This window comes from Cervus canadensis, chromosome 19, assembly GCF_019320065.1.
Source record: "Cervus canadensis isolate Bull #8, Minnesota chromosome 19, ASM1932006v1, whole genome shotgun sequence".
Lineage (NCBI taxonomy): Eukaryota > Metazoa > Chordata > Mammalia > Artiodactyla > Cervidae > Cervus > Cervus canadensis.
Window position 1 is genome coordinate 38,277,363 of NC_057404.1, and position 13,700 is coordinate 38,291,062.

Sequence of the window (13,700 nt, forward strand, 5' to 3'; positions counted from 1 at the left end):
GTTATGTAGGCCAGGAAGATCCACAATCTGTGGTCTGCAAGATGAAAAATTAGGAAAGTCACTAGTAATTCACTCTTACTCTGAAGGCCTGAGAACCAGAGCAGCAAGTGTTGTGTGTTCCAGTCCAAGTCCAAAGGTCCAGGAATTGAGAAGCTGATGGTAAGTCTGGGTCCTAGTGCAAAGGCTGGAGAAGATGGATGTCTCAAACCAAGTAGAGAGCAAATTCACCCGTCTTCCACTTTTTTGTTCTAGTCAGCCCCTGAGCAGATTGGATGATGCCCACCCACATAGATGGGTGTACCATTCAAACACTAATCTCTTCCAGAAACACCTTCACAGACATTTCCAGAAATAATGTTTTACCAGCTATCTAGGAATTCTTTAGTCTAGTCAAGGGGCACATGAATTTTTTTTATTTGAAGTATAGTTGATTTACAATGTTGTGCCAATCTCTGTTGTACAGCAAAGTGACTCAGTTATACACATATATACATTTTTAAAAATATTCTTTTCCATCATGTTTATCCCAGGAGATTGAATATAGTTCCCCTCTACTATACAGTACAGTAGAACTTTGTTGTTACATTTATCCATTCTAAATGTAAGAGTTTGCATCTATACCAACTCCAAACTCCCAGTCCATCCTTCTCCCTACCCCCGCATCACTCTGGCAATCACAAGCTTGATCTCTATGTCTGTGAGTATACTTCTGTTTAATAAATGGGTTCATTTGTGCCATACTTTAGATTCTCTATATAAGTGATACCACATGGTATTTGCCTTTCTGTTTATGACTTCCCTGGCGACTCAGACAGTAAAGAATCTGCCGGCAATGCAGGAGACCCAGGTTCGATCCCTGGGTCAGAAAGATCCCCTAGAGAAGGGCATGGCAACCTACTCCAGTTTTCTTGTCTGGAGAATCCCATAGACAGTGGAGCCTGATGGTCTACATGGGGTTGCAAAGAGTAGGACACAGCTGAGCAACTAACACTTATGACTTCACAGAGTATGATAATCTCTAGTTACATCCATATTGCTGCAAATGGCATTATTTCATTCTTTTTTATGGCTGAGTAGTATTCCATTGTATATACGTACCACATCTTCTTTATCCATTAATCTATCAATGGATGTTTAGGTTGTCTTCATGTTTCAGCTGTTGTGAAGAGTGCTGCCATAAACATATGGCTGCATGTGTCTCTTTGAATTAGAGTTTTGCTCAAGTATATGCCCCAGAGTGGGATTGCTGGATCATATGGTAATTCTATTTTAGTTTTCTTTCTTCCTTCCTTCCTTTCCTTCTTGCCACAATCTTTGGCTTGCAGGATCTTAGTTCTCCAATCGGGGAATCTAACCCATGCCCTTGGCAGTGAAAGCCTGGAGTCTTAACCACTGCACCACCAGGGAATTCTTTTAGTTTTTTAAGGAACCTCCATACTGTTTTCTATAGTGGCCGCACAAATTTACATTCCCACCAACAGTATAGGAGAGTTCCCATTTCTCCACACCCTCTGCAGCATTTGTTATTTATATACTTTTTGATGATGGCCATTCTGACTGGTATGAGGTGGTACCTCATTATAGTTTTGATTTGCATTTCTCTAATAATTAGTGATGTTGAGCATCTTTTCATGTGCCTACTGGCCATCTGCATGTCTTCTTTGGAGAAATGTCTTTTAAGATCTTCACCTCATTTTTTGCTTGGGTCAGTTGTTTTTTTGTTGTTGAGTTATATGAGCAGTTTTCATATTTTGGAGATTAAGCCCTTGTCAGTCACATAATTTGTGAATATTTTCTCCCATTCCATAGGTTGTCTTTCAGTTTTTAAAATGGTATCCTTTGCTGCGTGAAAGCTTGTAAGTTTTAAGTCAGGTGCCCACACCTGACCAATCAACAAAGTTCAGCAGTACTGGGGTATTCTAACTTGGGTTATAAAGTCACTCTTGGGCCAGTCAATTCTGCCTGGAGGAAGGGGTAGCATGTGTAACAATGTAATGACTCTGTGTGAGCCAGAGAGCTGAAGGAGTGGGAAGAGCAGGTTACAGAAAAGGGGAAGGAGTGATGTGCTACCAAGAAGAGAGTGTTTAGTAGAGAAGAAATCAACACAAGAGCTTAATATCATACAAAGATGAATAATTATCCCGGTTGACCAACTTAAGCATTATAAAATGTATAATCTCTAATAAAAGAGTAAAAACTAAAGCATATTTTGAAAGAAAGATAATTTGAAAATATCTAGAGGGATATATATTGCTATATTAACAGTGGTTAATTCTGGAGAATGTGCAAGGGGAAGGGATCATGGTTGGGGGGAGACTTTCTAACTTCTACGATGTTTGAAATTTTTTATAAATATAACTACATTTGTAGTGTACCAAAACTTTTGAATATAGAGAAAAGAGAGAAGACCTACGATTCCTTAAAAGTCCTTTAAGCAACAGAAATAGGGGAAAGATAAATACTCAGAAACTAAAAGAGGTGCATATGTGTAAAAAAAATAACCCAGAATCTATAGACTGTGAGAGAAATTGATTCCGTAGACTTGAAATGAAGAAAGATAGCTGTTTACTCTCTGGGAGAAGAACATCTGCAAGAGAAACGAAATCCAAACTGACACAGTTGATAAGATACTGATGTCCTAAGTTGTTCAGTCCTGTCTAACTCTTTGCTACCTCATGGACTGTAGTCCGCCAGGCTCCTCTGTCCACAGGATCCTCCAGGCAAGGATACTGGAGTGGGTTGCCATGGCCTCCTCCAGGGGATCTTCCTGACTCAGGGATCAAACCCATGCCTCTTACGTCCTATAAGGTGGGTTCTTCACCACTAGCACCACCTGGGAAGAGCAAGATACTGATAGGTCACTAAGTGATCTGGATTCTAGATAGGTAAGAAAGAAAAATAAATAATTAGAGGAATCTGAGGCAAGAGAAAGTTGGTAAGGACTAGTTCAAATATTTCTGAGACCTAGATTGTTGAGATAGAACTGTAACCAATAATTTAAAACATAACACAATGAGAGGTTCAAAGATCTAAAAGCAAGGAATGTTATGAAATGATGAGTTTGCTTCCCCAGAGAGAACGGAATGAGGAAGAATAGCATGTTGCCTGATTAGGTAGAACTTGGTTTTTTTTTTTAAAAAAAAAAAAAAAAAATTTAAAAATTGGCCAGCTGCTACTCTGTATGAACACAGAATTTCCCTTTAGAGCATATCTTTTTCTGCGAGAAACTGCTGGAGTGACTGCTCTCAGTTATGTAAATGTAAGAATATAGGCACTCTTTACACTTTATTTTGTGGCTTAATAAAGCCTGCCCTTCCTAATGCCTCTTCATATGAGAATTTTCATAGAAAGCAAAAGGAGTCTCCTGGGTAGAAAGGAACCAAGACCTTGACCTCTCCTCTTTTGCTATTCCAATTTATTACCATCTATTTAACGGATTGAGCTGGTCTCAACTGATGCCCTTGCAGTGAAGGACACCAGAAATGAGCCATGAAGAAAAGGGGCATCTGGGGAAGGGAACCGGGCCCTACATGGCATAGTGTGTGGCTCCCCAGGAATCTCTCCCCCTCACCCCTTTGCCTTTCACTTGTTTTGGAGGATGTGTCCCCAAATATAAGTCAAAATGCTATGGATTTGGGGCCTACACCGAAGGTATTTGGTCTCCATTTGGACCAGCAAGATTATCATTGCTATGTTAGTAGACAAAATAATACCCCTGAACTACAACTGTTAGTGAACTGGGCCACTGCTCTAATTCTTCTTCAGTAACTAAACAGTTTGGAATTAGGACACGCCTCCTTGGCGAGTTTGGGATTAACCTAGACACCAGATGGCTCAGTGGGTAAGGGATCTGACTGCAATGCAGGAGACACAGGAGACACGGGTTTGATTCCTGGGTTGGGAAGATCCCTTGGTGAAGGAAATGCAACCCATTCCAGTTTTTCTTGCCTGAAAAATCCCATGGATAGAGGAGCCTGGTGGGCTACAGCGCAAGGGGTCACAAAGATTTGGACACAACTGAAATATAGAACAGATAACCAGCAAGGACCTCCTGTATAGCACAGAGAACTATACTCAATGCTTTGTAATAAACTACAAGGGAGAAGAATCTGAAAAACAATACATATATGAAACTGAATCACTGTGATGTACACCTGAAACTAAGACAACATTGTAAATCAACTATACATCAGTAGAAAAATAAATAGAAAAATTCTGAAAAAATAAAAAAAGAACTTGGACTCAGTAAGTTTCAAAGTATTTTTTAATAAGTCAGAGGAAAATGCCCAAACAAAGCCTAGTTCCCCAATACTGAGTAGAAATTACCAAAATCAATCAAGATGGCTTAGGTATAATTACAGAGAGGCACAATTGGATTGTGATTTTGACCAAGAAACTTAGAACCAAGTTGTTGCAGTAGATCCTGCCTGAACAACTGCTGTGATTCAACAAAGGAGTGGGAGAGGGTAGTGGCCTCTCAGTCATCTTTAAAAGCAAAGTCCAGAAAGATAAATTTGACAGGGTATTTTCTGCAAACTCAGGGCCCACGAATACAATAGGGTAGCTGACTTGCCAGCCAAGAACCACCCTGTATCAGGCTTATAAAATTGTTGACACATAGTATTGAATAGTACATAACACTCAAAAACAGCCCTATAAAATTAATCCTGATAACTGCTTCCAGAGGAATGCTGACAAAGGCAAGTGGAGCCTAAAACAGCACTTCATCTCCCTTGTACCTCACCACACATGTTTCTTTTCCTGAATTTTCTATTCTGGTTAACAGTAAAATCACTTCCCAGTTATTCTTTTCTATAAATCTTAACATCTCTCCAATGACAGTCTCTCTCCCATTTTTTACGTCTAGAAAATCATCAGGTATTAACAATTCCTTTTTTATTTTTACTTATTTATTTTTGGCTACACTGGGTCTTCACTGCTGCTCTGACTTGTCTTCAATTGTGGTGAGCAGGGGCTACTCTCTAGTTGCAGAGCATGGGCTTCTCACTGCAGTGGCTTCTCTTGTTGTGGAGCAGACATAGACATACACCCATATATGTGTATGTATATGTAGAAGATATACTGTCAGAAGATATCTGCGCTCTTGTGTGTGTATATAAAGTTAGATGCAAGAAATATATATATATGCACACACATAAAGATTCACACACACACACAAATAGAGGTGCGGGGGTGCAGATATCTTCCGACAGTATATCTTCCACATATATATATATATTTTTTCAGTCACTAAGCTGTGTCCAACTCTTTGTGACCCCATGGACTGAAATGTACCAGGCTCTTCTGTCCTCTTCTATATGTAGTGGAATACTATTTAGTCACAAAAAGAAGAAAAAGAAGGAAACCCTGCCATTTACGACCACATATATGGGTCTATCTCTGTCAGAAGATATATACACACATATGGGGGTGCAGATATCTTCCAAAAGACATGGTGATTTCTTTTCCTTTGGACATATATTCAAAATTGGAATTGCTGGACCTATTTTTAGTTTTTTGATGTGACTTCATACTGTTTTCCACGGTGACTGCATCAATCTACATTCCCACCAACAGTGCACAAGGATTGGGGTCAGGTAATTTTTGGTCATGGTGCACTGTTCAAGTGTGTTCTAGGATGTTTAGCAGTGTCGTTTGCTTCTACCCTAAAGATGTGAGTGGCACCCTTTCTCCAGGTGTGACTAGAATGTCTCCAGATATTGCTGAATGCCCCCCGGAAGGCAAAATTACCCTGGGTTGAGAAACAGTGGTGGTGAGTGTGCGCTCAGTCACGTCCAACTCTTTGTGACCCCATGGACTGTAGCTCACCAGGCTCCTCTGTCCGTAGAACTTTTCAAGCAAGAATACTGGAATGGGTTGCCATTTCTAACTCCTGGGGATCTTCCCAACCCAGGGATCAAACCCTTGTCTCCTGCGTCTCCTGCACTGGCAGGTGGATTCTTCACCCCTGAGCCACCTGGGAAGCCTGAGAACCACTGGTCTAAGCGATTTATTTTCCAGTGTTAGGTCTCAGACTGGGAAGATTTTACAAACCTGGCCAATGTGACATCAAGGCTTGTCCACTAGAGGGCTTCCAGGAAGATTTCCTCACTCCTAGGAAAGTGGTTGGAGAAGGTAATGGCAACCCACTCCAGTACTCTTGCCTGGAAAATCCCAGGGATGGTGGAGCCTGGTGGGCTGCCGTCTATGGGGTCGCACAGAGTCGGACACGACTGAAGCGACTTAGCAGCAGCAGCAGGAAAGTGGTGGCTCAGATGGTAAAGGCTCTGCCTGCAATGCAGGAGACCTGGGTTTGATCCCTGGGTTGGGAAGATCCCCTGGAGGAGAGCATAACAACCCACTCCAGTATTCTTGCCTGGAGAATCCCTATGGACAGAGGAGCCTGGTGGGTACAGTCCATGGGGTCACAAAGAGTTGGACACGACTGAGCAACTGAGCACAACACAGCACAGGAAAGTGGACCCAAAAAGAGACATTCTTGCTGGGAGTTGTGTCTTCATGTAAATACTTAAATGGCTGCAGCCATCACGTGGCCACAAGGGAACAAGTTTTAGGATAAAGCCAATTTGGAGGGAGAAATGTAGGAATGTAGAGAACTGCAAGAAATGTGCACCCTTTAGTATTGAGTGGATGATTTCCCTGCATGCACCTACAGCCATCTTTTTAAAAAAAAATTATTTTATTTATTTTAATTGGAGGATAATTACAATATTGTGATGTTTTTTGCCGCACATCAACATGAATCAGCCATGGGTATCCATGTGTCCCCCTTCCTGAACCCCTCTTCCACTTCCCTCCCCACCCTATCCCTCCAAATTGTCCCAGAGCACTGGCTTTGGGTACCCTGCTTCATGCATCGAATTTGCTCTGGTCATCTATTTTACATATGGTAATATACATGTTTCAATGTTATTCTCTCAAATCATCTCACCCTCACCTTCTCACAGAGTCCAAAGTCTGTTCCTTACATCTGTGTCTCTTTTGCTGCCCTGCATGTAGGATTGTCACTACCGTGTTTCAAAATTCCATATATATGCATCAATATACAGTATTTGTGTTTCTCTTTCTAACTTACTTCACTCTGTATAATAGGCTCCAGTTTCACCCACCTCATTAGAATTGACTCAAATGCGTCCCTTTTAAGAGTTGAGTAATATTCCATTGTGATTATGTACCATAACTTCCTTATCCATTCATCTGCTGATGGACACCTAGGTTGCTTCCATGTGCTAGCTATTGTAAATAGTGCTGCAATGAACACTGGGGTACATGTGTCTCTTTCAATTCCACCTACTGTGATCTTATCTCTGGGCTGCCAGTTATTTTTGAGTATATTTAGGTATGTGTATATATTTTGAATATATATAATAAACAGCAGTATATATATAATACACCAATTTACTCTCACTTGGGTTTGTGTATTTTTTCACATACTATTTGTAGGAGATGTCTCCATATAAATATACTGTATATAGAACAGTTTTATTCTTTCCATTGACTGAAAATTATTCCATTTTATAGATAAAATAAAACTTATTTAACCAGCATCCTAGAGGCTTTTGCTTGTTTTTTTGAAAAACATTTTTCTAATGTAAAGAATGGTTCAGTAAACTTCCTCATACATAAGTCATTTCACATGTAAGTATGCATATGGGATAGATTATAGAAAGTTCCAGAAGACAAAACTTGAATTTTCCCCATGCCTGAATGCCTGTAACTATTTACATAACATTTACATTGTATTAAATATTTTAAGTGATCTACAGATGATTTAAAGTACACAAGAGGAGGGCTTCCCCGGTGGCTCAGTGGTAGAGAATCCACCTGCCCACACAGGAGACATGGGTTTCATCCCTGGTTGGGGAAGATCCCACATGCCGTGGCACAACTAAGCCTGTGCCCCGCAACTACTGAGCCTGCGCTCTAGAGCCTGTGAGCGCCAAATACTGAGCCCATGTGCTACAGCTGCCGAAGACTGAGTGCCTAGAGCCTGTGCTCTGCAACAAGAGAAGCCACTTCAATGAGAAGCCTGCCCAGTGCGACTAGAGAGTAGCCCCCACTCACGGCAACTAGAGAAAAAGCCTTAGCAGCAATGAAGACCTGACACATCAAGAAATAAACACAATTATATAAAAGAGGATATGCACAGATATAGAATGTGCAAAATCTATGCCTTATATATAAAGAACTTGAACATACTTAGATTTTGGTATCTGTGACGGGTCCTGGAACCAATATCCCTGTGGATATTGAGGGATGACTACTTTAATTTTTGTGTGTTTTAATTTTTTAATGTGGAAAATTCCAAACATACACAAAAGTAGTAAGAATAATAACAAATCTCATTTGCCTATAACTCAGCTTCAACTGTTATCAATTTATGGCTTTTAAAATTCTTGGTATGAACCTTTCCCTGGTTTCCACACAAATGAGAATATTGCTCTAGCAAGGGAGAAAACTGCTAGGAAAGGGAGGATCCATGGGTCTATACCTATCTTTTTAGATTTTCTGAAAGTCTTAAACCCAAAACTTGTGCTATTCTGATTTAACTGATTTTTCCTGCAACAGTAACAGCCTTACCAGGCTGTCATATCTGTCCTATTTTTTTTGTTTGTTTGTTTGTTTTCACTCTAATTACCCTACTTTGGGCCATCATAACTTCTTTCTCCTAAATTACTGCAATGGCAGCCCAATTGGTCTTCCTGTATTCAGATATCTATTTTCAGTCCACCCTTCACATTGTTCAAAGATCATTTTTATATCATAAGCCTAATTATGGCAGTCTGTTTAGAAGCCCAAGAATTGCCCTCATTTGCCTACAGAATAAAATTCAAACTGTCTTTTTTTCCACAAGAATCTGAAGTGGACCTTTTTAGCCTTTCCTAAGAATATGTCAGGCAATACACTATACTATAGAACAATACATACAATATACTATACTACAGACCAATATACTATAGTTCTTCTACCCTGAGATACCACTGATTATGACACAGCATTGATGCAATACAGCTTTGGGGTATGAGTCCCAGTGGCAAGGTGGCCCCTACACATCATGGATAGGATATAATGATTTCACAATTATCACAGATACCATATCAGGGCAACAGCAAAACCTGGATGCCATACACTTTTATTCAACATAGTTTTGAAAGTCCAAGACATATTAATCACAGAAGAAAAAGAACTGAAATGAATCTAAATTGGAAAGGAAAAATTAAAACTGTTGCTGTTTACAGATGACATGATCCTACACAATAGAAAATCCTAAAGATGTTACCAGAAAACTACTAGAGTTCATCAATGAATTCAGTAAAGTGGTAGGACACAAAATTAACATACAGAAATTTGTTGCATTTCTATATACTAATAACTATCAGAAAAAGAACTTAATGAAATAGTTCTCTTTACCATCACATCAAAAAGAATAAAATACCTAGAAATAAATCTACCTAAGTAGGGAAAAGACCTGTACTCAGAAAACTATAAGATACTGATGAAAGCAACTGAAGATGACACAAATAGATGGAAAGATATACCACATTTCTGGGTTGGAAGAATCAATAGCGCTAAAATAATCATACTACCCAAGTCAATCTACAGATTCAATTTAATTCCTAGCGAAATGATATTTTTCACAGAACTAGAAAAAATAATTTTAAAATTTGTATGGAAACACAAAAGGCCTCAGATGGCCAAAACAATCTTGAGAAAGAAGAATAGAGCTTGAAGACTCATGTGCCTTGATGTCAGACTATACTACAAAGCTACAATAATCAAAGCAGTATGATACTGGCACAAAAGCAGATAAACAAATCAGTGGAATAGGATAGAGGACCCAATATTGAGCTGGATTCTAAATAAGAGCTGTGCCTTCAGTAGAGGAAGCAAGCCATGGAGACACGGCAGGGAGGGGGTCAGGGAGCAGATATTCCTACTTCAGTCTTCTCTCACTCTCGTATTTTCCCAACTGGAAGCCAGAGAAAAAGCAAGTCTATCAGTGCAGGTAAACTTTCCCAGGCATAAGGACTCTTCTCAAGAGTATGAACATTCAATGTGGAGCACAGTGAAGAGGGGACCCAAAGGAGCAAATACATGTTATCTGACACACCTTCCATCCCACCTACTTTAACTCTTAAATCACAGATTATATCTCCACACATCTGTAGATTTGCACATTTAGCTCTCATCTAGTCTTCAAGTCCAGATTAATTTCCTTTTCCATGAAGCCTTCTTTGCCTTCTTTAGTCAATTTGTTTTCCTATATGTTCTCATAAAATTCCCTTTAAAAGATTTATTTTTTATACCTTAAGCATGCTGTATATATTTATCTTCTCTGATATAAACATTTTGATGGTAAGGGAAAGTTTTTAATCATTTTGTCTTATGCCTTCCACTGAAAATGCACAAACCCACCCATCACACTGTCTTCTAGAATCAAATATTTTAGAGCTAGAATAAAAAAGTCCTAGAAACAACTCATCCATCTACTTTATCAGTGAAGAAACTGGATCTCAAATCAGTGTTGCAAAGAGCTAGTTGAAGTGAAAGTGAAGATTCAGCAAAAAAAGCCAATGATGCCTTCAAAAGCACTTTCAAAACAAGTCTTTCCGGTGGTGATGACCTCATCATGAGAACATGCCTCTCGAAAAGGATCTTCTTCATCCCTCTCCAGAAGAGGAAAAGAGGAAACACAAGAAGAAGCGCCTGGTGCAGAGCCCCAATTCCTATTTCATGGATGTAAAACACTCAGGATGCTATAAAATCACCACCGTTTTCAGCCATGCACAAACAGTAGTTTTGTGTGTTGGCTGCTCTACCATCCTCTGTCAGCCTACAGGAGGAAAAGCAAGGCTTACAGAAGGATGCTCCTTCAGATGGAAGTAACACTAAAAGTACCCTGTAGTAAGATGAATGGGAAACCATTCCAATAAACACATTTTGGGTACAAAAACAAACAAAAAAACAAGTGGGAAAAAAACTAACTTTTTGTGGAAAATCTATGGAAACTTGTCAGCTGGAAAACAGTTGATGAATGGGGTTTTCACTCAAGTCTCCCTGCTTTTCTAAGAAGAATGAATTTAAGTTCATACATATAGAGTCTTAACAGAGAACCAGCACATGGTAAACAAAGAAAAGTGGGTATTTGCTTTAGAGACATAATGGTGAAGTAACTTTCAAGAAATTTCAAAATAAAATGTTCCTCTGATATTTTAACCTTAAAATTTTAAACACATAGGGAATTCCCTGGCGAACCAGTGGTAGGACTTGGTACTTTCATTGATGTGGCCCAGATTCGATCCCTGGAAGAGGAACTAAGATCCTGCAAGATGTGCAGTGTGACCAAAGCAGGGAAAATTAAACACAATAAATTGTGGGACATTCATACAAGGTAACAATATATACCTGCTACAATGACAGCTAAAATGATGACCACCGGCTCTGGGAGTTGGTGATGGACAGGGAAGCTGGTGTGCTGCAGTCTATGAGGTCACAAAGAGTCAGACACGACTGAGTGAATGAACTGAACTGAAAATGATGACAAACATTTATAGCTACTGACATGGAAAAATGTCTATAGTATATTGCAGAGTAAAAAAGTAGGTTATAAAAAGGCATGTATAATATAATACTTTTTTCATTTTAATTGAGGGTGATCTGGAAGGATGTTTACCAAAATAACAATGGCTTTAACTGGTTAGTGGTTCCTCTGGTCAATTTTATATTCTTTAAGCTTTTCTGGAGTATTTAATTGCTTTGTAACCTGCTTGTATTGTTTTTAAAATCAGAAAATAAACGTTATTTTTCATATCAAAAGCAAAAACCAATAATAAGTAAAGTCACCTTAAATAGAGTGGCTTCCAGATCAACCTAAGTGGACTATGTGTGTGTGTTAGTTGTTCAGTTGTGTCCAACTCTTTGCAACCCCACGGACTGTAGCTCACCAGGCTCCTCTGTCCATGGGATGATCCAGACAGGAATACTGGAGTGGGTTGCCATTCCCTTCTCCAGGGGATCTTCCCAGCCCAGGAATTGAACCCAGGTCTCCTGCATTGCAGGCAGATTCTTACCACTGAGCCACCAGGGAAGTCTTTAACATATCTAAAGAAAGAATGTGTCAGACAGCAGGCATCTGGTCAGTTATTGAAGTGCTGAATGAGAAGAATCAGAGAAACAAATTCAGGCAGTACCCATCCAAGCTCTGTCCAAGAGAGGGAGAATCGTGGCCAGTGGAGAGGCTTTATTGACAAGATAATTCCTGTTGGGTAGATGGGTATCTCAAGCACTCTCAGCCGATGACCTTAAATTATAACAAAAGAGAGAAAAAACAAATACCTATATTAGAAATGAGAAAGGGAATGTAACCAAAAATCTGGAAGAGATTTTTAAAAAATTACATGGACATGTTATATATAACTTATTGCCAAAAAAATCAAAGAATTTAGCTAAGAATAGTCATAGCTAAACACAACAGCAACAGAAGAACTTGAGAAGATAGGCAAAGTACTGTGTGCATGAGTGCTTGCTCAGTCACGTCTCTTTGAACCCTATGGACTGTAGCCTGCCTGGCTCCTCTATTGATGCGATCTTCCAGGCAAGAATATTGGAGTGGGTTGCCATTTCTTACTCCAGGGGATCTTCCTGACCCATCGATTGAATCCGTGTCTCCTGCATTGACCCAACTATGTGGGTACTTGCCAGCTGAGCAACTGCCTGCTTTTTCAGGCACAATGCTCAGCGAGGAGCAGAGAAACATATACATAAGATGAGCTGGAGATGGGACTGTGTTAGTCTAAGTCTTAAACTGCATATCATTGTGAACCCCATCTGTGGAACAAATCAGAGGTGCGTCTCAAGGATGTGACTGATCATAGGTATCTGTAAACACTGGTCATATATGAAATAGAAGAAATCATTCCTTAGGTAAGAAATTCCTCAAAGATTGAGCTGAAATCTTTTAAGATCACGCGCACATGGTGACCAGACCTGTGGTATGTATACTGGCAACATTTGTTTTGGTTTTCTTTAGTCCCCTTGTGATTTGGGACCTCTCACCTCTGCTTCTGGTTTGCCATAAGTATTATCTCTTGCACCAGGATTTCCCCCTAAACCTCTGAATTCTCTTACTTCATGGTCACATCTCCTGGGTATCTTTTTCCTCTTCGGCAAGCATGACATTTTATAACTTGCAAAATTATTTTATTTTTTCTGGCCATGCAATGCAGCATGTGGGACCTTAGTTTCCTGACCAGGGATTGAACCTGCACCCATTACATTGGAAGCATGGAGTCTTAACCACTGGACCACGGTGGAAGTCCCCGCAAAGTTCTTAAGGTTTAGTCGTCACTTTATCTAAAATTAGTTATAGTTTTGAAATTTCAAAATTCTTTAGTTTCTTTTTTACTTAAAATGTGGTATTCATATGTAAGTTAGAGGAATAATGATGGAAATCAATTATGCTTTATATGTGTCACATATGTGACACATATGTGTTCCAAGGACTTTACACATGAAATTGCATCTAATCCTCATCACATTCTATGAGATGGGCACTATTATTATTCCCATTTTCAAATGAGGAAACTGAGGCACAGAGATGTTAAGTGCATTTCCAGGTTCAACCTCGTAATAGATGCAGAGTCAGAACCAGAATCCAGACTATTTGGCTCTGGTGTGGG

General features: G+C 39.6%; 2 protein-coding genes across 3 annotated transcripts in view; one reads left to right on the plus strand and one right to left on the minus strand.

Moving 5' to 3' along the window:
* The window catches only part of EIF4E (eukaryotic translation initiation factor 4E), an 83,225-nt gene that overhangs the window by 55,117 nt on the left and 14,408 nt on the right, over positions 1 to 13,700 (minus strand). The window contains exon 1 of one of the 2 annotated variants that reach the window (XM_043438812.1): positions 12,213 to 12,231. The exons of the other annotated variant lie outside the window; for it this stretch is intronic. Within the exon in view, the coding sequence (XP_043294747.1) occupies positions 12,213 to 12,216 (4 nt within the window). The 5' untranslated portion in view covers positions 12,217 to 12,231. Of the gene's footprint in view, positions 1 to 12,212; positions 12,232 to 13,700 lie in introns of those variants that run through there. 2 annotated transcript variants of the gene reach the window in all.
* On the plus strand, positions 10,660 to 10,908 carry LOC122421999 (40S ribosomal protein S27-like). Its single transcript, XM_043438176.1, has one exon. The coding sequence runs from the start codon at positions 10,660 to 10,662 to the stop codon at positions 10,906 to 10,908; it is 249 nt and encodes an 82-aa protein (XP_043294111.1).

What these genes read in the sequence shown, in the direction of transcription:
- LOC122421999 (XM_043438176.1), top strand. Translation starts at nt 10,660, where the DNA reads ATGCCTCTCGAAAAGGATCTTCTTCATCCCTCTCCAGAAGAGGAAAAG.